At 44.8% G+C, this 21,806-nt stretch overlaps 1 protein-coding gene across 1 annotated transcript in view; it reads left to right on the forward strand.

The window, feature by feature from the left end:
• PRKDC (protein kinase, DNA-activated, catalytic subunit) overlaps window positions 1–21,806 on the forward strand; it is a 3,158,350-nt gene that overhangs the window by 2,035,173 nt on the left and 1,101,371 nt on the right. Inside the window, exon 67 of the mRNA XM_078687323.1 lies at window positions 9,989–10,097. Coding sequence (XP_078543449.1) covers window positions 9,989–10,097 — 109 coding nt within the window. The remainder of the gene's footprint in view (window positions 1–9,988; window positions 10,098–21,806) is intronic.

The raw sequence follows: 21,806 nt of genomic DNA on the forward strand, positions 1-21,806 counted from the left end.
CTTTAGGAGAGTTAGATCTGCTTCTTATTGTTACCCTCACTTTTTGCTACAGTTTCATAAATAAGGCATTGAAATGTCATACATATGCTGAATTAAGCATTCATAACATTTGGCAGCTGGGTAATGCTGAAGGCTCAACATAAACAGACACTGGTATAATTGTAAAAGGTAAAAATTTAACCACTTACTATGACTGCAGTTAGCAAAAATGCTTCATCCTGAAACAGTGCAGGTTATATGTCACAAGGAAAACTAGGGTCTGTCGACACTGGGAAGCAGGAAAAACCAGTCGAGAAACACACACCAGGTTCCAAGGCCAGCAATTTTTGATGTCCATACATGAAGCGAATCCACCTCATTGCACAGCCTTTGGCCCTGCACAGCTAGGGGTTGGCAACAGGGCCTGACTGCAGGTCATTCCACCTGGAGACAACCAACCCCATGCTGCACAATGCCTACGGCCATGCTTAATGAGAGGTTGACTGAAGCCAATCCCACTTTGGCTGTGCACAGCGGGGTATTGGGCACAGGGCCTGGACCTGTAGCCATAGGGCCAGGGTCTGGTCCTGTGGTCAACCCACCCAAAAGCAGTGAACCCCTCCTGTCCAGGAACCCAGCCTAACTGCTTCCTCTCTAAAATGATTCCATGTACATTAGGTACACTCCAGTTTGGTTACTGGGGTATCCTTATGAGTCCCTAGTATATGGTACACTAGGTACCAAGGGCAGAGGTACCCCTGAGGCCTACCAGGGGCTGAAGCATGTATTATGCTCCCCTGGGAAGCCTTCCAAAATGACACCACAGGTCTGCTACTGCAGCCTGTGTAAGGTGGTGTATGCACCCCTTACTTAGATATAGGTTCCCTGTATCTACCTTAAATTACTACACATATAAACCAATCCTGAAGGCAGGGTGCTGGGTTTTGTGTGAGAGGTTGCCCATGCATGAGCAGGGCCCCTCTGCAGCCTTCGGAATCTATTCTCCGGGGTTGTTCTGTGATGTAGCCAGACCATATACTCTTAACTGCATTATAACCTCGCGGTAAATGCTAACTTTAGAATGGCTGCAAGGAAACATGTTGTGTTTGGTGCCAAACCCTTTGAAATCATGCCCTGACTGGCCGGGGTATGATTCCACCCTTCTAGAGGGAGAAACATGACCACACCGGTACACCCGGTACCAGCTTAACTGTACCCTGGCATCACATAATGGATGCCGCAGACACGAGTCTTGCCTCCTGCTGCTGGCGAGACTCCGGCAGGTTAGGCCTGGACAATAGGTTTCTTGTCACAGGGAGGTGTAACCCCTCCCAGACAGGCTTTAGTGTATTGGGGCTGGGTGGGTGCACTCCAAGAGTGCTTTGAGGTCAGCACTGGGGGGCACATTTGGCGTCCCAGTGCATAGCCCAGTTCAAACCGGTTGCAGGGGCTACCAGCCCCTGCTCTGGCGCAAAACTGGACAAAGGAAATGGGTGTAGCCACCCCTCTTTCCAAACCCTCCCATAGGTGTGTCCCCAGAGTTTGTCCCACCCCTTTCTTGGGTATAAGATAGGGACCCCTGGCAACAGGACTTTAGATTACACCTGGACGAAACTCTGATACTGAATCCTAGAACTTCGACGATCTGCACAACGCTGGTTGACTGAAGAATCTCCCTTGGAGTAAAATAATTATTCCCCTGTGTGACAGGCACCAAAGACGCATCTGACCTATTTGCATCTCCGAAGCTCCCGCCGGACTCCGATGACTTTGCAACACATGAGGTGTATTTCCAGACTTCCCCGAGGCCGACCCGAGTCCGACCCGAGTACCCAACAAAGCTGAGACCCGTAGCCCTCGTGGATACCGTGGAACCGGAACCCCTGGACACGATGCACATTTGCAAGTGCATCTGCTTCTCGACGATCCTTGAGGCTGTGCTTTGTGTTACATGTAGCCCAGGCCCAAGCAGTATTTCCACCGAAGATTGCTGGCCTACACTCCACGAGTGTTCCGTGAGCTGGTCCTTTTTGTGTTCTCTCGAGGTACCTTTGCAATCCCTGGTCCGTCGACTGGGGGGGTCCCTAAGAAGGCAACTTTGACTTTCCTTAGGGTTCCCTGGTTGCTCCAGACGTGCCCTGACTCTCCATCGCTTGGGGATCCCCCTGGACCTTGCTGGTCCACACCGAAGAATCTTTTCTCTTCCTGCGTGGGTTGCTGTTGCCAAGGCTTGTTGTTTCCAATCCGTGCACCGATGCCATAGCACTCGACATCCTTCATGGGGCAGATCGAATCCAGCTTCTGGTCGTCATCGACGCCTCCTGGTCCTCGTGGCTGCAGAGTCAAGCTTCACCTCTTCGCACCTGAAGCACCCGACATAGGTGGGCATTCGTCTATCGTGCCCTTGTCACTGGCAAGTGACCCAAATTCTGTCCCCGCTGCTTTCAGGTACCTCAAATCTTCAATCCAGGCTTGGATCACACCGGACCCTTTTCTTCTCCACGGCAGCAGCACTTTGCAGCAGGCCGTCATTGAAAACGATGACGATTCCCGACACCATTTGACACCTATGCACCCGGCTTCCCTAGGTGAGGTAACTTGAGTACTCCGGTGCTCCCGTGGGTGTTGGCCCTAAAACCCTGTAAGTCTAAAGGGGTTTGCTCAATGTCCTCTCCTAAGTGTCATTTAGCTCTAAAATTCCAACCGCGACTTTCCCCAATGAAGCTTACGGCGCTCGCGGCTGTGTTCAAACACTGCACGCGTCCCCCGTGGGTCCCCTGTGTCAATACCTTGCGTGGTTCCTTGTCGTCCCAGCGATTCTTAGGCTCTAGGCCAGGGGTCTTCAAACTGGTCCTGGAGGGCCGGATCCATGCCAGATTTTAAAAATAACTACATGTATCTCAATGGGGATATGCACAAAATCTGTCATGGATCCGGCCCTCCAGGACCGGTTTGGAGACCCCTGCTCTAGGCTATGTGTCTAGTCAAGTCATGGTTCTTATACCACTTTCTTAATATACGGTTTGGTCCCCCCTGGGGCCCAGTGTATATTGTGCTATTTACTGAAGTTCTGTTTTTATTAAAGTATGTACTTTGCTCTGTAATCTCATGAAGAGATTACTCTAGAATGTTTAGCAATGATTACATATATTTTATGTATACCTGGTGTGGTTCTCCTTTCATTTAGACATTCAAGAGATTACAATCTGGTAAACCAGGCTGCTTTACACTCCTTCAAGACTTAGCCTGAAGGCTGCTCTCCATAACTACCACTAGGATAGCTTTCGATAAAGGTTGTCTTAAACCTATCATCAATAAGGGTTGTTTGGACTGGTGCAAGGGGCCCACTATAGCTAGTGGACAGCATATACCAGGCCAACTTCTCACACTAGCTCGACCTTGGCATTTAAAATAATGACAAAGTCCAGTCCTTCCTTTTTAATAAATTTGTCACCACTAAGGCATGTCTGTGGAGCCCGAAAGTAGGGTGTTATATATTAAAAAGTAGAACATGTATTGTTACGTGTTCTAGTAAAAACCCCAAATTGTCATTTTTGCTGTAGAAAGACTAGTAGCCCCGTTGGCGAGTACAGGGCTACACGCAAACTACTCAGCTATGCTAACTTGTGACTGGGAATACTAAAGTTGTTACTTCAAGGTATCAAATAAACTGTTACCTTAGACCCAATCTGACGCTCACTGTGAATGTAATATTTCTTTAAAGTAAATAGCAACTTGAGAAAGTTGCCTCTCTGTTCCCTAAACTTTTCCAGTGACCGTTTATGGGTGCTGGGCAAAAAGCACGGCCTCCTGTCATCCTTGGGGAACTGCGAACAATTCTCAGGAAGGAGTGCAAATGGCCTGCGTTACCAAAGGTGTTACCTCTCCTGGCAGAAGGGCCAAACAGGGTCTGATCCCAAAAGGTGAGCTTCAAAGGGAAAAGCCACCTTTGAAGAGCAAATGGTGGACACATACTGCAGAGGCTGCTCTTTTGTTCTGGTAGACAGGTTAGTGTCAGGGACAGAGAGTTGAAAACAGTTGCCAAATCAGTTTTCCCATGGGCATGTAGCCCTTATGTTGCCATATTTCTAGGGTAGGCTGCCAAGCTCCACATACCGAGAGGTGGGTTTTGCCTCTTAGGAGTGGGCAGAATATTTCATTATGAGATAGTTAGATGGCACACTTTGCAGGAAGTTATCAGCCAGGAGGGTACCTGATGGCCATTGGCTAGTAATCACCACATCCTCCAATTCCATATTCTGGGCTTAAAAGTGGCACTCAGACCTCAGATCACATCTATACTTAAAGAGTGAACTGAAGAAAGACTAGCCTACTGTTCCCTGAACCCGGGAAAGAGAGGCTGCACCTGGACTGTACTACACCTGCTGCTCCTTGGGCTATCAAAGAGAGGACTGCCCTTGAGGAAAAGGCATCCCCGAGTTTCAGACAGAAGAAGTGACTCCAAGAGTCAGTTTGCTGACTTACTGTTACAGCTACACAGCCACAAAAGCAAAAGAAGCCTGCCTTGGGGATTTCACAGCCAAGATATCATTCCTGCCAAAATGCAGCCTGGGAGATTAGTCCCAACCCTCAAAAGTTGCACCTGAATCTGCTGAACCACGCAGAGCCATTGAGTGCATTTTGGTTCCAAGTTGGGAATTAACACCAATTAAAGGGAACCAATGGTTTCTCTGTAACTGGAGACCAGTATATCAGTGACAACTGGTTTATTGGCTGGACTTCAAATAAACTTCGAACCCCTGTTGCCAAAGTAGCCCAACCACGACAGAGGAGTGGCCCCAGGAAGAACCCTGTATTTGGATCAGCATCCTATATCCCTTGCATCAGGACCACTCCGTTGATGTCTATTGCGGTTCGCCCATAGAACCTGGATCCGACTGGAGTAGAATTGACTGTGAGGTAACTGCCAAAGCAAGCCACATTGGCACATGTGACTCGCTCCCTGCCAGAGTTGGTTGCCCAAAGCGGGTCGGAAAAGTATTTAACAACTCGAAAAAAGTTTTCAGGTGTATACACTCAAATGTCCATTTACTTAAAGTTTTCATCTGGTCCAACCCTACTCTAGTTACTCATCTTTAGACTCCTTCAACTTTTCCAACACCTCTACCCAAAGAGTCTGCATATATCAGCAGTATTTGCAACCCAGAACCTTAGCATCCCATCTCGGTATTCCAACAAGTCCACCATCACAAATGTCCCTCCTTGAGGAAAAAAATCTATCTATACAATCTCATACCTTAAAAATGTTGTTGCACTCTTCCCCTGTAACCTCCCTCCCTGCCCCCCTCAGATGACGAATTGATGCTCCAACTTCTTATGCATCCTTATTTATGCCATCTGCACTAATAACCAGCATGTTGAGATCGCTAATGTCATTACTCATCACAAATCTAATTTTCATCACCTAGTTATGGCTCAACCCATATTTGCAAGCCGTTAGCCAATCTTTAAGAAACCAAGCTTATACCATCCTTAGGGAGGATATAGAACTGAAACTAAGCGGTGGTAGACCAGTCAAATGCAAAAGTTTACTGAAGTGAAACACCATCCCCCTTTATCCACTCTTCTTTTAAATCCTACAAATTAGTCATTGCTCTCTTTATACATGAACCGCCTGCATTCACATTATCTGTCATTCTCCCAAACTTAAGTCCAGTTTCATTCACCAGATCTCAGAATATCTATCTCACAAAATGTTGTAATCCCCTCACACCATTTTCTTGGGAGATTTCAACATTTATGGGGCAACCTGCAACGCACTTCTTTATCGTTACTCAAGATTATCCTGAATTTCTACCATCTGCACCAACTCTGGCCCACCCACATAAAATGGAGGATTCTGGATGACCTTACTGAACCGGACAAGGTTGCCAATGCCATACTTATTGATTTGGAATGTTTCATTACCGTCCTGCTACCTTCTCTCTTGAAGTCCCTATCACCCTAACTTTCAACAAGTAGAACTGGAAACCTGGTGCCAACATTAAAAACACATGCTTGCATGATTGCGCCACAGACCTGCCTCATAACCCTGCACCAAGACATGTATGTTTTGGCCACGGAACCATCCACATGGTCCTCGCTACGCTAATTGTTTCTATGTTCCTACTATTCTGGGCGGATGCCTTATGTTGTTTCCTTATTTTTTCCCCTTTACTCCTACAGGCATTCGTAGTAAAAACAGGCAATGATTAAAATAGTCCTGATGATGATCCCGGTTCATTAGGAGCCAGGGGATCGAAACGTTGACGCTTGAACAGTATTACAGGAAATTCAATTGTATTTTATTCTGTAAATACTGTATGTCGAAACTTGTTTGAATTGATTAATAATTTGCAAGCGACAGTTGGCTCCAAACCTCTTGCCTGAAAAAACCCTCTTTCTTCCTTATCTATTTCTTCTACTATGTTTTTCCTACTCTTAGGATAGGTACAGGATTGTGCCCTATCTAAATGTTTGTATATGACCCTCTCCAGGTCAACCAAATCCTTTTTGATCCTAAATTAAACATTTCCTCACCCGGCTGGGTCTGGAAACTTGATTATAGTACCGATTGTGGTCTGTAATTTCATTTCTTTTGTCTATTTGAATCTCCTGAGGACCTTTGTTGTCTTTAATAACATTAAAAACACAACATACCATCCTGTCAAAAGCCTCCCCTCACCAAGACTCAACCAACTTGACTTTTACAAACCTATAATCTACTTTCTGCTTGAATAGAAAGCCATTGTTCATGAAGTAGTGCACAACCTTGCTCTTTGCCTGAAACCCAAGTGGCTACACTCATGCCAACCTTGGTTCAGCAGCTCCCTCTACAAGTAAATGTGAGAACTCCGTCACCTGGACATTTAGCCTCACAGACGCTCTAAACTGAAACCCCCAAGAAAATCATCTAGTCTCGAAATTCAGTAAGCTCCTTTACATCTTTATGAACAAAATCAATGTCAGGAGGGAGCTTTTTAAACTAACGACAGAGTTAAGAACAACTATACAAAACCAAGGACACATGGGCTCTTTCTCCCTCATCAACTCAGAGGATCTTTCCAAAACCAGTCAAGTTATCGACACCACAAACTACTTTAAGCACCTGATTCCTGTCAGCATCGTCCAAGAAAATTTCCACATTCTCACGTAATTCTGTCATTCTCTGATCAGTTACTTTATCTCCCACTGGGTCTTCCTGTGATCCCTAAAACTGGGGAAGATTACTCTATTTTAAAAACTAACCTAAACTCCAGTTTTCTCTCAAACTTCAGGCATATTTGAAACCTGATTTGGTTAGGCAAAACCTTAGAGGATGTGTCTCCAATCAGTTGCCTTTATCAAATGAGAACATCTGTTAGTAAACTACCAATGTGGCTTCTACTCTTGGTTTAGCCTTGAAATAGCCAGTCTAAAAATCTTTGGAGTTGTTAAAGGCAGCATGGATAGTGGAAATGGCTGACTTTTTCTCCTTGTCCTCCTGCAGCCTTCAATATGATTCTGTAAGTTATTGGATTTTTGAGCAATGCATGGGCGTTCAGAACATGGTCCTCAGCTGGTTCACCTTGTTGGTAATCAATCCCCACAAGCAGGGGGATTTCATTAAACAGATTTCTAATTAGGTCATGATGCCTGGTGGAGTTTCCTAGGGTTTCTTATACACCACTGCTCTCCTATATTGTATCTTGAACATATGAGTCTGCTAACCGAGTGGTAGGGTAAACCTACCCATCAGCATGAATATGCACAGCTGTCCATCAAAACTCCTTCATATGGGATATGCAAACAGTCCACCTCTCTCTTGCCAAACTCAAGCACTAGATGTCTGACAGCGTCTTGTAGTTGAATCCTTCCAAAACCAAAATTCGTCATCTTCTCCCACAATCTCAGAAAACAAATTTGACTGGGGTCTGCTTGATGACTCCAGAGCATGGATTTTACGGGTCACTGAACTTCTCTGTCATATCATTGGAGTTCACCCTCGATCCCTTTTTGCACGATCCCATATATAACCAGATTGCCACATCAGCCAACTTTCACTACATTCACTATAAGAAAATCAAATACCATGCACCAATCCAGTCACTGGAACTCTGGAAATGCTGTTCTGGTTGGCATTCCAGAATCCTCTCCGGCTGCTACAAGATATGAATCCTATCCATAGCTCATTTTTTAGTCCTCCACCAAAACATTCAACCACATCACACCTCACCTCAGGAGTTGCACTGTCCCCCATCTAGGCAAGGACAACATTTTAAATCGGCTCCCTCTGGTATATTGCCATCGACTTGAACTTTCTGCCAGTCTTGCCAGCCTTTTCACCATTTGTGGAGTTCAAACAACAGATTCACACAGAACCTTGAAAAGCACCCAGATTTAAAACCTCTTAAGATCCTAACCAAACGTTCTATGAAGCTTCCTCATCACTTTGGTCTTCTAACCCATTTGAAATCCGAACTGCACCCACCCTTGTGACACTGATGAAATAACAAACAAGACATCTCTTCTACATCCATCTGGGCGCCTCAAACCTGGTCCTCAATTAGTGTGTAGGAACTCTCTGCAATCAAACTTATGAATGATTCTAACCTGTTGTTTTTTCTTGTTGACCACTCCTCAGGGTTCATGCTAATATACTTCCTGGCTACTGTGAACATCATTCCAATGCCTGACAGTGACTGAACACTATATAAAACTGAGAAAACATATTATGTCCTCCTATCTCTCCTCTCAGCTGTTTCTATTCAGAGCAGTCAATTATTATTTGTCTTTTCTTTATTATTCAATTTACTATTCCTTAATCTCTTTGGTAGAAAAGTTCAGAAATAAAGTAGGGGACACATTGTTCTCCTTCATATCCAGAAGAAGGCACTCTGAGCCATTCCGCACCTCGTGTGCTTGCTATAACTTTGCATTTCTAGCCTGCACCTGAAGCCTTATTTCAAGCAATGATGAATCTGCAAGAAATATTGGTATCCAACTAAAATATGTTGAAGGTAAGTAACTAAAGTTATGTTGTTATGTTTATTTATAAATAACACTATCACCTGCAACATTATCTTGGCGCTAAGCAGGTGTGTGTGCCTAACACTGCCTATGGTAGTCTGGCTAATTTAAAAAAACAGGTCTTCAGCTTCTTTCGCAATTTAAGAGAGGAGGAGGGTCTGATGTGGAGTGGGAGGCCGTTCCACGCTTTAGGAGCAATGTAAGAGAACTCACAACCTCTTGTTCTGGTTCTATGTTGTGTGCGAGTAGGAGTCCTGTGGAGCAGCAGTGTCTTGGTGGTTGGTTGAAGGAGATGCAACTGTTAAGGTGGGTGGTGGCGCTTAAGTTGTGTAGTACCTTGAATGTGTGTGTGAGGAGTTTGAAATGAGCACGCTTGTGTATTGGGAGCCAGGGGAGCTCCCTGAGGTTTGGTGTAATGTAAGTTATGTGTGGGAGTTTAAGGATGATTATGGCTGCCAAGTTCTGAATGATTTGTATTCTTCTAGTGAGTTGCTTGGTGATTCTGGCGTAGAGAGTTTTCCCATAGTGCAACTTGCTGGTGACTAGGGTATGAGTGACAGTTTTTCTGATGTTGCTTGGGGGAGCATTTGAATATCTTCCTCAGCGTCTTCAGGGTATGGAAGCAGGATGCAGTGACGGCATTGACTTGTACGATCATGCAATGGCAGTATGCTGTTGATGATTATTCCGAGGTTGCTATAGTGGGTGCTGGATGTGGGTCTGAGTTCGGCCAGCCAGCAGTTGGAGGACCATGGTGAGATGTCCTTTTTGAAGTTCACTTTTTCTTTCTTGTCAGTGTTGAGCTTCTGACAGTTGACTTTCATCAAGTTAGCGACTTCTGTCATGCAGGCAAACTTGTTTCCTGGGTTGGCAGGAAAGAATATCCTTCAGTGTGTCCGACCTGGGTAACTCACAAATCTGAGCTCTCATAATGCAATAAAAAATCTAATAGTATTCCTTAATTTGTTGTATAATAGCTATATGTTGTATTTTTTTCTAGATCTATTCTAGCATCGACACCCTGTTGCACCAAAGTCGACTGACCAAACTGCAGTCTGTCCAAGCATTAACAGAGATAAAGGATTTCATTAGTTTTATCAGCAAGCCAAGTAAGATATTACTGTTTTCATGTAGTGTGCCTCATCTGCTCGCATTTTGGCATTTTCATTATTTTTTGTAATCTCTTGTTTGTAGTTTCAAAGTTTTAACAAAAGCATCATTTCTTCTTCAGACATCAGAGTGGACATTGTTTCTTAGACCAGTTAGTAGTTGCTGAGTGGCCCCATGAATTGATGCTCCGGGCTGTGGCGGAAATTATGTCTGTACATGCTCATTTGGTGCTGTCAGCTCACCTGAAAGCATTTACTTTTTTTGTGCATGTGACACAAATGCGGTACCTCAAATGCTCATTTCCAGAAGTAGCTTTTTTGAAGTATACTTAGGTGCCTTTTCTTTTTGCTGTCCCAAGGGCTTTTTTGTATGAGTGGTAAGGAATGGAGTCAAATTTGGTCACTCATTGGACTACATTTGTGTTGCATGTAAGGTCTTTTCCAGAGAGAACGGTGCACCTTTCCGTTTTCAAAGTGGCAATTCCATTAATGTGGAATCCATGGGCAATTTGTAAATATCACTCCTGAGAAAGCAGAGAAGTCCTCTTTTACTGGAATGAAGAACATGGATCTCTCATATTAGAAGTGACTCTCATTCTATGAAGAGTCATTATTTGACTGCCCTTGAAGGGTGAACAAGATTCCTGCTAGAATCCTTCCAATTGCGAGACCACCGTAAGTACCTAGCACCACAACCTTCACAGGTCGTTAAAAGCACTATGATCATTTGAAGTTATATGTATCATAGAAATCGTGTTGTACTCCCCTTCTATAGTCGGTAACATGTGGTGAGGTGCTCTCATCACTCTCATCTTGCTACTTGTACTCTGTCTGGCCTTCTGTTTGACTAGCACATGTCAAATCTGGAAATTAACCTGCTAATATGGTGTGAGTCAACAGTGATGAAAGAAGGTGTTGAAGAGTTTTGCTTCTGTATGCTCCTGACAACTGCCCTATCTGAAAAGTTGCATTTACAGTTGCATAATTGAGCCTCTTTTAACAGTGAACTCATGTCAAGAGGGGTTCCTTGATATAGATTCTGCTGTGCACAAATCCATGGAGAACTGGAGGTAGCCCCACAGAACTTATTAGTTGACTCAGCTGCACACATCTAGCCAGTCCATACTCTCTTTAGTATTTTTAAGACTAACACTGATAGGGTGATTGCTGAAATATGTATCATTATTTCTGTTGGGTGCATCTACCAGCAGTTTCCTCACCTGTTGCGCAAACCCAGATGCCAGGCTGGCTCCAGAAACTTCAGGACTCTCAAATCGGGTAGGGGTCGCTGGCTCTGTATCGGAGCTAGTAGTGACATGCGGCGACATCACCAAAGTCATATAGCTCACATCCCAGCATAACAACTCCAGTTCAATTTTTTCAGATTGATACTTCTAACTTCAGGTTCCTCACCTTGTGAATACCCCCAGACGCCAGATTGGATGTGGAGAAATTTCTTCATGATTTCCTTCACATGTCAGAAGGTGGCATCATGTGTCTTTTTGTCGGATCCTTCCCACTCCGAATGTGACGTCGGGCCCCTACATTGCTGCCATGTGCTGATCTCAGTCACGTTCTTTACGTGCCTTCCAATGCAGATGAGAAGCTCATCCTTCAAACTCTGCAAAGCCTGACAGACTTTATTTTCATCATTTTTACCTGTGTGCAAGGGTCAGAACTCCCCACACCTCTCCCCCTAAAAACGACAGGGTTCAAACTTTGTATTAATTACTACGAACAAATGTCAGTGACTGACCCTCAAAAAGTCTGTCTCTGGCGCTTGGGCACCTTACACGACTCGGCGTTGAATCAAAAAGCCATTTGAGACACGGAAGAATCAAAAAGCCATTTGAGACCCGGAAGCCAAACTCGACATTGCAGAACATTTACTGAATGTTCTGATCCCGTTTGAAGTTGGGAGTGCGGACCTGTTCCTGTTCCCCACGCCAATCCCACAAGCTCTCTTCTTCTCCTTTGAAGTCATCAAGTAATTTGAAGAGGAAGAAGCATAAAAAGATGAAGCATGGCTCCCCCTCATTCCACCACAATGAGTCGCGCCACATCCATGGTACCTCTCAGCCACTGTCTTGCTCTCCAACCTCAGAACCTCTCCCGGCTTCAGTCCTGAAACAACCCTGGTTTCCAGGTCCGTCAGTGATGCCGCAGCAGATCCAAGCCTTCATTGAGGCTGTGCTGTGGTACCCTCTTTGGTACCCTACCAGATCCCTCTGTAATGCTTTCAAGTCCTCAGGATCTGAGGGGGCCCTTCTATTGGACTACCACAAGCAGATTCATCCCAGACGCTGACTGTGCCCCTCAATCCCTTTCCAGTGTTAGCCCCAACTCCGAGGCTGATTCCTACTCCTAGGTCCCACACTGACAATGGAATCAAGAGTGCCAACTCTTGATACCAATGCCACTTACTCCGAAGAAGAAGCTGATAATCCTTTTAGACTCAGAAGCAAATTTGATGTGACCTCCACCGAAGTCACACCCATCACGCCCTATTGCCTATTTAGAGTGGGATATGCTGCCACTTCATAATAAACTGCCTGTCCCCAAGGATGATGATACCTCAGTGGTTTATTATGATGAGAACCTCTTTTTAGACCTCCAGGATGTGAGTGGATCCAGCGCCTTCCAGACACTAGCTATAGGGAAACGATCCAATTAGTTGGGTGGCCTGCATAAGTAATGGGTCTACATTCGCCCTTTGCTGACTCACAATAATAGCACTCAATAAATGATTGTCTAGTCTGTGCTTTTTCTTAAGAAAAGGAACACTACATTTACTTCACATTCACTAGTTAATAGCGTGCAGTAATTTACAAATATACATAAGGCTGGTGAAAATACCTTTGGCAACATTACAGTTGACCCCTAAAAGGTGCTGACCCCAAAAATTGCAGTAATCCCTCCACTCCGAATGTACAGTTGGACATAACCATCTAGGGGGTTGTCACTTTACATCAGATCAATGTTACCACACTTAAAGACCAGACTTCCATTGAAACATCTCATTCCATCACTGGTTTCGTTTACCATAATCCATCTGAAATAATTGTAGTAATAAAGCATCACAAACATGTGCATACATTATCTGATAGAGACTACTAGCCGCAGATTCCTTAACCCCTTCCACATGTGGCTAATTCCTCTGCAGTGCGGGAGGGGAGAGGGGCCGTGCGCTGCGCCGCGGTACTCATGACGAGTCCAGCTCGTAATACTGCACAGTGGAGCTGTGCTCATGATGAGCTGGACTCGTGATGACTTCGCCCACTCCTATAGAACGCCCGCACAGGCGGGGAATTTGCCGTGTGTGGGCTGGCCGCTGTAGGTATGATGAGCTCAGCTCGTCATGAGCATGCAAGGGGTTAACGTAGAATGATCCCCAGGCGTGAGACTGGATCCGTAAAACTTTTTTGCCACAGCATCCCTTGCGCGCCATGGGGACGGCATCACTCGACTCCGCCCAGGCGTCGTCTGCATACGTGACGTCAGCGAGGTCACATAAGTCCCACCTCTGAGCGCTTACGTCATGTTTTTCCTTTTTCGCATGCAACGCGGATCTGGTCTATGTTGCGGGCCTGTTTAGGCCTTTTTTCTTTCACTATTGTGTGTTATCTGTGTGGAACAGTGTGCGAATGCCTTCAGGCTTTAAGACTTGCACGTCGTGTGGACGCCTTATGTCGGCGACAGACCCGTACCTCATTTGCATGTGGTGTTTGGGGGAAGATCACGGCTCCACTGACTGCGAGGCGTGCCAACAGTTGAAGCCGAAGTCGTGGCGGGAGCGCCGGATGAAACTGCTCTCGGCACGTCTCTCCAGGTCGGCTTCATCACCTCAATCAGCTTCTGCGGAAGGTTTTCGAAGCGGCCGTCATCCTTAACCCTCTCCGATGCCGCACGAGCGTCACACCCCAGTGGGTAAGTGTCGCTTTTTGTCCTCGGGGCTGGTTTCCGGCATGTTGGGGGCGGGGGCTCTCCGCAGATGATGCGGCCCCGCGTTTCTTCCTCCTGTCCACCGTTTCCTGGTGAGGGGGCGTCGAGAGCCCAAATGGAGACATATGCGGCGTCTTTGCAGGCCTCGCTGGCTTCTCCTCCTCCTCCTTCCACTCCTGGGACATCGACAAATCCCTTGCATTGCACGGGGCCCTCCGGGCATCGCCGGCGCCTCCGGCCCCGGTGCTGACTGGCTCGGCTCCAAACTTGGAGTGTTGTGTGGCGTTTTAGGCTCCGAGTGAATTTTCCTGATTCATGCCCTTATATATGTACAATTCACATTGCCCTTATATAGGCATAGAAATCAAGCCCTTATTTACACATAGCCCATGAAGATCAAATACAGGCATGGCTACTTCCACCCATACCAAACGTCACAGCGATTTCTTGGGAAATCGGCTCAAGCATTTAGGGAACTTCCCCTTGCTTGAATATTGATTTACCCAAGAACTCATGTACTTTGTAAAGAACAACTATTCCCTAGGGGTTCTTTCCTGACGTTATTATGCCCGACTTTATGTCAAACTATGGCATTCCTAGACACCTTCAAGGTATAAATATACCTTCACTTGCTCTAGCAAGACGCGCTGGTTCGGAGCAGTTCGACTATCTACTTGCCCGACGGAGCTCGCTACAGCAAGTGCCGAAGTAAGCCGACTCTCCAGCTGACGCACTGATCAAGAGGCTGCATTTCTCCTGCTGAGAAATCAGCTCCATTGTTTCCAAGCTTCCCTTGCGGGGTGTTGGGAAATCGAGTCCTGCGACTGAGATACCAGACCTCCTTCATTCTAAACTTAGGCATGGAGCTGATTAGAACCTAGAGAAACCTTTGGTAGATTCTTGGCAAAGAAAACTAAACCTATGCTACACAATACTTACTTCTTCCCTCGTACTAGACTTAGGTTCGGTTCATTGGGGCAGGTGTATTTTAGAAGCACCAGTTGAGTATTTTTAGTCTATGTTATTTAAGTATGTATTTTTATATGGTTTAGAAACCATACAATGCTCTTACAGTATTATTTCATATTACTGTTTATGCTGTACGCATTATACTTTGCAGTCTGCCTAACGATTGTAGCAGTTCACTTCTCTTGTATGAGAAAGAAGACTGTTCAATAAACATTTTATTGAAAAAACCCTTCTCTTTATTTCTCTGCAACTCTGTAGAAACAAAGCATGCACGATTGACTGAGTGAAATACTTATCTATTGTTTCAGCGACTCTAGAGATATATTTCTTATACGTGGGAAACAAAGTTGTAATATTTATGCTGTGTTAAGAAACTAATCCCTTCTTGTGAATTCGAGAAAGTTTCTAGTGACCTCTGAGCTAGCTGGCATTCAATATTAAGTTTAGTAGATTGGTTAGAGACCTAGTCGACCTCAGTCCTACGTCTAATCTATAGGATTTATTCCAATGCGCAGAGCCTATTGGGAATATAGGAACTACACTGCATGGCACCCAACGTTTAGTAAGGCACTTATTTAACGCTAGATATTAAAGTAACTCAGTCGTGCTTTTCTCAGAGACCCGTTTTTCCATAAATACTCCAATAGATGTCTGGAGTGGGCAAAGGGATAATATCTGCCATTATTGAGTAGGACGAAAAATCCTATATATTCGTTTTTGGCTTGTTCACCGTTAAAGGATACAGTGTTCCAAAATATTGTGCACCTTATCTTTGTTTCCTTGAAACTTGCTCTGCAAACTTTCATTAAACAAACATGCCGGATAGCGACACCGAGAACGGTGGAGCTGCAGTAAATCCAGCAGCTGTTGACTTAACATGCTTTAATGAAGCCGACGATGATGCTATAATCATCCCAGAAAATTTAAGGAGAGCCATCACTATAAAACCCATAAAAAATGGCCTATCATTAAGAGGTCGTAGGGTAATTTTTGTGATAGAGGCACATGAATATCATCAGACAGAGGTATTCTATTCATGGATTATCTTCCCTGAAGCAAATCCAGTAACTAAATGATTTCACTTCTACAAAGAAGAGGAACCTCCAACGGAATACATTCCTTTCGAGGATGTTGAAATTCCACTAACTTACCAAGAGCATGCGCTCTGGTTTAAAGGCACCCTAAAACATATAAATCACATTACCAGGCTCGGTCCACTAGGTAGACCAGGAGCAACATGGCCGGTATTATCCAGCTATACACCACATCCTGCCATTGAAGAAATGTCAGATGCACAACTATTAGTTTAACTAAAACAACTAATTAAAATCCATAGACAATTGGTTCAAAAGTCATAAGGACTCTAACAGTCCAACCTCCTGTAAAGATTCCACAACACATCCCTTACCAGGGGAACACAAATAAAATTACACCACAGACTATACAATCGGTCATTGGTAAATTACCCGCAAACCGGGAACAAATTCCATTCTGGATAGCTCAAAAAATTACTCAAATCGAGGCAGTATTTCCTGATACTACCCCTCATGAGACACACAGAATTCTAACAATCTGACTACCAATGGGGATCGCACCACACCTGGAGGACTGCGACACTTGGGGTACAGTCTTTGCTGCAATCTACACTAAGAAAAACACACAACATGATGGACAGAATGTTGCACAATGGCAAAACATTCACAGCCAGTCACAGATCATGAGGCACAGGGTCAAGACTGATTTGCATATGGCCATGTCTGAACTGGGGTGGCTTGGTGAGCAAAATAACGATGGATTAAACCCAGATCTGTGACTGGGGGTGAATGTTTAGCCATTGTGCAACATTCTGTCCATCATCTTGTGTGTTTTGCAATCTACACCAAAACACATGGTGTTCCGTCCATGGCGGTAATACCAGACGTCCTGAAACAGATTCAAAATGAATACGGGGCAGAGCCTGCTTTAAATCTAGGTATGAAATTACTGAAGGATTTTAAACAGGTCTCAACAATAATATTAGCTAATATTAAAGGTGGCGCAGCATCCATGGCGATCTGCCAAAAGCTAAGAGAATTTGATGTAACTGAGCAACCACAAGAACTAGCCAGAATCGAAAAGAATTAGGCAGAGACAGTCTGGGTAGGAAACTAGTTAAACCCCAACTGTCAGAAAGTCCTGAAAAGGACTTTATTAAAAACACTCTTACTCTTCCTAAAAAGAAGTGGGAGAACACTAAACAAACTTCAAAGAGAAGCGTTCTCAATCCAGAGGTAGGTCTCCTCAAAAGGAGCCCTCTGAAAAGAGATATAACCTCAGGAATAGGGATAATTTGAGGAAACCTAGATACTGATACACGTTCTTCTCGTACCTTTCAGACTTCGTCACAGAAATCCGAAAGAAGAGGACGGTCAGAACACAAGCAAGAACGCGTGAAGTCCAAAGACGATCAACATGTTCAGAAAAATAAGAAAACTCAATTCACCAAAAAGAAGGTAACCGGTCTAAAGATCAAACATGCCAAGGATTTTGAGGAGACAACTCAAGAACGGGGAATGGGCTCAAACGATGTTGGACAGCGCAGCAGAAGTCACCATAGCTCGCAAGAACTTGAAGGATCATCTGGAGACAGTGGACTTGAATGAGTACATCAAAGTTGAAACTGCAGATACCAGGGTTAGCGTCCCACATAAGTTATATGAAGTAACACTCCGGATGGAGGGGGACATAACAAGAAAAATAAGAGCACTCTTTTGGGAGAAGCTCTCTCAGGGTTATGACATTCTTCTAGCTAAACAAGACTGGCCACCTGAATTTGTCAGGTAATGCCCACATGACGACGAAATCATTATGCCAGCTTTCTCCAATCATGTTCCAATTCTTAAAAAATATACCTATGCCAGGAAATGGGCAGTAGCCCAGGCTCCTCCATTATATAAAAATCATGTAGGATGGGATGAGGATTCTTCTCGCCATAAAATCGAATTGAAAACACAACCAACTGCGCAAAGGCAGTATCCAGTTAAGCAAGAAGCTAAAAAAAAGGTCAGGGAGATCTTAGATCAACTTAAATACCAAGGGGTGATTGAAACATGCACCTTGTCCATGAACAATCCTTTTTTTCCTGTCTCCAAACCAGACAATACACATCGTCTAGTTTTGGATTACAGACATTTAAACTCTTGTTGCAAAACCTTTTCAGTACAAAATACACACAGTGCAGCACTAACGAATAACATTGTGCGTAAACAGTACAAAACCATTTTAGATATTTCTAACGGTTTCTTGTCAAAACATTGCACATGAAAGTAGGTATTTGACCGCTTTCTCAAAAATGGGGACACTGCATTAATTCTGTCGTCTTTCCCAGGGATTCAAGAATAGTCCGTTAGTAATTTTCAGTCAGAGTAACGGAGTTACTACAAACCTATGATGATGAGGCATTATTATATGTCGATGACATCTATCTAACAGACGATGACTTGGACAGGCACTTGAACAGGGTGAACACCATCATACTTGGCTTTGCCTTAGAAGGGTATACATTCAATTTCAAGAAATCGAGAATTGCCCACTTAAACGTCCTTTTTCTAGGATATGAGTTATCAAGTGAAGGCAAAAGCCTGGCAGCAAACTTTCTAGAGAAATGTGTGCTGCTCCAACCTCCAAAAACGCTGAAAATTGATTTTAGGTTTCCTAAATTTCGGAAGAACATGCATTCTAAATTATGCATAAAGGGTTAAACCTCGAATTAATCAAACCTGATTTTAAAACAATCAATTGGATTCAAAAACACACAGAAATTTTGCTTTCACTGCAAACAGACATGTTAGCAACAAAACATTTACAAACACGCGTAAACGTACGCAACTTAGTGATCCGAATCATTCCAGGAAGATGAGGATTCACATACTTAACCTTTAATGAAGGCGAAAAAGTACCAATAGCTTACAAATCACACTTAAACACACATGCAGAAATGAAATTCACTTCAACAGAGAAAATTCTGACAGCGGTTCAAACTGCAGTAGCAAAAGAGAGAGCCCTCGCACAGGGTAAGCGCATTATGGTCGTTACTCCTGTACCTGCCTTAGAGGCAGTGACAAAAGCGAGCATTCCGAATGCTAAACCTTTACATCCAAGATGGATACGATGGGTTAACTCTCTTGCAGCAACAGACGTTGAATACGTTTTTGACCCCTATTTAAAAACACAAGGATTTCTACAATACAAACAAGAATGTCCTCTGCCTACTGAGATTCTGCCCCAGTGCAGTATGAATGTATCATTTATACTGACGGATCAGCACATCCCACTATTGGGAGTAAACAAGCTTATAGTGCTGCATGCACGATTGTTAAAGGTCGCTGGCGAGATGGCAAATTCCGACCTATGGTCACTAAAATACAATCTCTAGGAGATTGTACAGCTCAGCGAGCTAAACTACAAGCATTCAAGATGCTGCTTGAAAATATTGATCGTGAATTCCCCACACTCATAGTGTGCGAGTCATATTATTGCGTTCAATCTTACAATGAATACTTGCAGAACTGGATTCAAAACGGTTTAAAAGAAGCAAAAGGTGGCACAATCAAGCATAAATTGCTATGGGAATAAATAGTTTAGTTACGACTAGAACTAGAGTCATCAACGTGATGGCGTTCAAGTTGCAGGGAATTCATTGGCTGATGAAGCCGTGAAGGCAGCTGTGCAAACGGCTTCCGTAGCTGCAATCACTTGTTCAAAAACGAAAATAGACAGAGAAATAATGCTAGCTGTCAATGCTACAAGGAAAGGCAGCAGTGCAGCGTTACCTCAAAACTATCCACTCAAATATTCATACATAATTGATGCAAACTCCGTTCCTTTTGCTCGACTCCCTGGAGTGGGGATAGAGTAATTCCAAACATGGACCATAGATTAGGACTAATTTTAGCAGCACATAAAGGGCTTGCCTCTGCTCACGCAGGTGTTTCCGCCACAGTGTCATTATTAAAACAGAGATACTGGTGGCCTCACATGAGGAAACAGACCAGAAATTATGTTTTGGAATGTGAAATCTGCCAAAAGATGAGTCTCTACTGTGAAACGTCCTGCGTAGACACCCCTGTTAATTTCAGATAAACCATTAGCATGCGTTTACTTGGACCACTGCGGTCCCTTACAGAGGGATGGTAACTACAAATATATCATGGTCGCAGTGGATTCATGCTCAAGATTCATTTGGATGTGGCCTCAGCGCTCGGCTGACGTTCGAACTGTTATAAAAGATTTGCGAGTCTTTATCGGCACATACGCAGTCGGCACGCTACATTCTGACTAGGGTCCTGCGTTTAGCTCAAAAGCTTACAAGGAGGCCATGGCCAATCTGGGCGTTGCTTTGCGGTATTCTAGTCCATTCCATCCTGAGAGAAATTCTGTAGTGGAGAGAAAAAAACGGGACATAATGCAATCTCTAACATCTAGGGTACTAGGCTCGGTTGATGGGTGGGTCAAACATCTAATAAGTGTCCAACGTAGTCTCAATAATCTGCCAAGAAGTTCTCTAGGGAGTATCACTCCATATGAAATCCTTTTTGGAATTAGAATGATTGTGCCGTACCTCGATTTTTAGATTTGGGGGTCTCTGGTTGGCACAGGTATGCACTTGTGACAAACAGGGACCCTCTCCTCTAATCAGGGCAAGAGACTTACTCCTTAAAAATAACCCCTGCTCACCTTTTAGGTTGCGTGGCGCGAGCAGACAAGGCTAATCTTTAGGGTGTTAGTTTAGTTAAGCATTTACGACCACATACTGTAATAACAATGACCCACCACAAATGGACACCAGTCTATATTTATAAAAATACGTATGCTTTATATAAGAATAAGTTTCTATGCAGATTTATATCACAAGACCACAATAACGATGTCAAAATGAGGCCACAATACTTTTGTAGGCAAGAGTTCTTAAAAAATGCTTAATTCACGAGTTCTTTAAAAACAATGCATAGATTTGGGGCCTGTGCACTTCGCGCTGGTTGTGCGACTGGTTTGGAGCAGTTTGTACTTTTAAAACGGGTTATTTCACGTTGCAGACCCTGCAGTCCGATGCGCACAATAGACTCAGTACGAGTCGCACAGTACCTTGTTCGAATCGTAGCCGGTAATACGTGTGATGCATATGCTGGTGAAAGTGGGTGCGGGACGTACTCGCGGCTTCCTTCGTGGTGTCCGGCTCGCACAGGCTTCGGTGTACGAAGCGTAGGAGCGGGACTCGGGGAGGCGAGGCGGACGTCCGGGGCCCCCTGGTGTTCACGGTGCGTTGGAGATGTTCTGGTTGCAGCGTACGATCCGATCCTCTTTTTGAAGCTTGGAAGGTGGTGGCGGGCCGGGCGGCACGGAGCGGCCAGTACGGGGCGTACGGGCAGGCTTGAGGTGCGACGCGGACCCAAGTTTGAAGAAGCGCTGGTGCGGTCCGGGTGTACAAATCGTACGAGACTCGCGCTGATCTTTGAAGTCTCTCTCTGGTGGCGGGGGCGGCCAGGGACCAGTGCGACTCGGCGGAGAGGAGGGGCAGGGTGCGGGCGGCCCCAAGCGGGACGGGACAGACACGGCTCAACGGAGCGGAGTCACCCATGGCGGGGGCGGCCAGGCACGAGCTGCACAGAGGTAGTTCCACTCACGTCCAGGAGCTTTTCAGGAGAGGCGGCGAGAGTCCAATGATCCCGGGACTCTGGTCAGGGGGCAAGCTCAATTCCAGGCCCTTGGAGATCGCTCTGAGCACAAGTTTCTTTTTGAGTACAAGTAAAGCAAGTCTTT

This window comes from Lissotriton helveticus, chromosome 4_1, assembly GCF_964261635.1.
Source record: "Lissotriton helveticus chromosome 4_1, aLisHel1.1, whole genome shotgun sequence".
Taxonomy (NCBI): domain Eukaryota; kingdom Metazoa; phylum Chordata; class Amphibia; order Caudata; family Salamandridae; genus Lissotriton; species Lissotriton helveticus.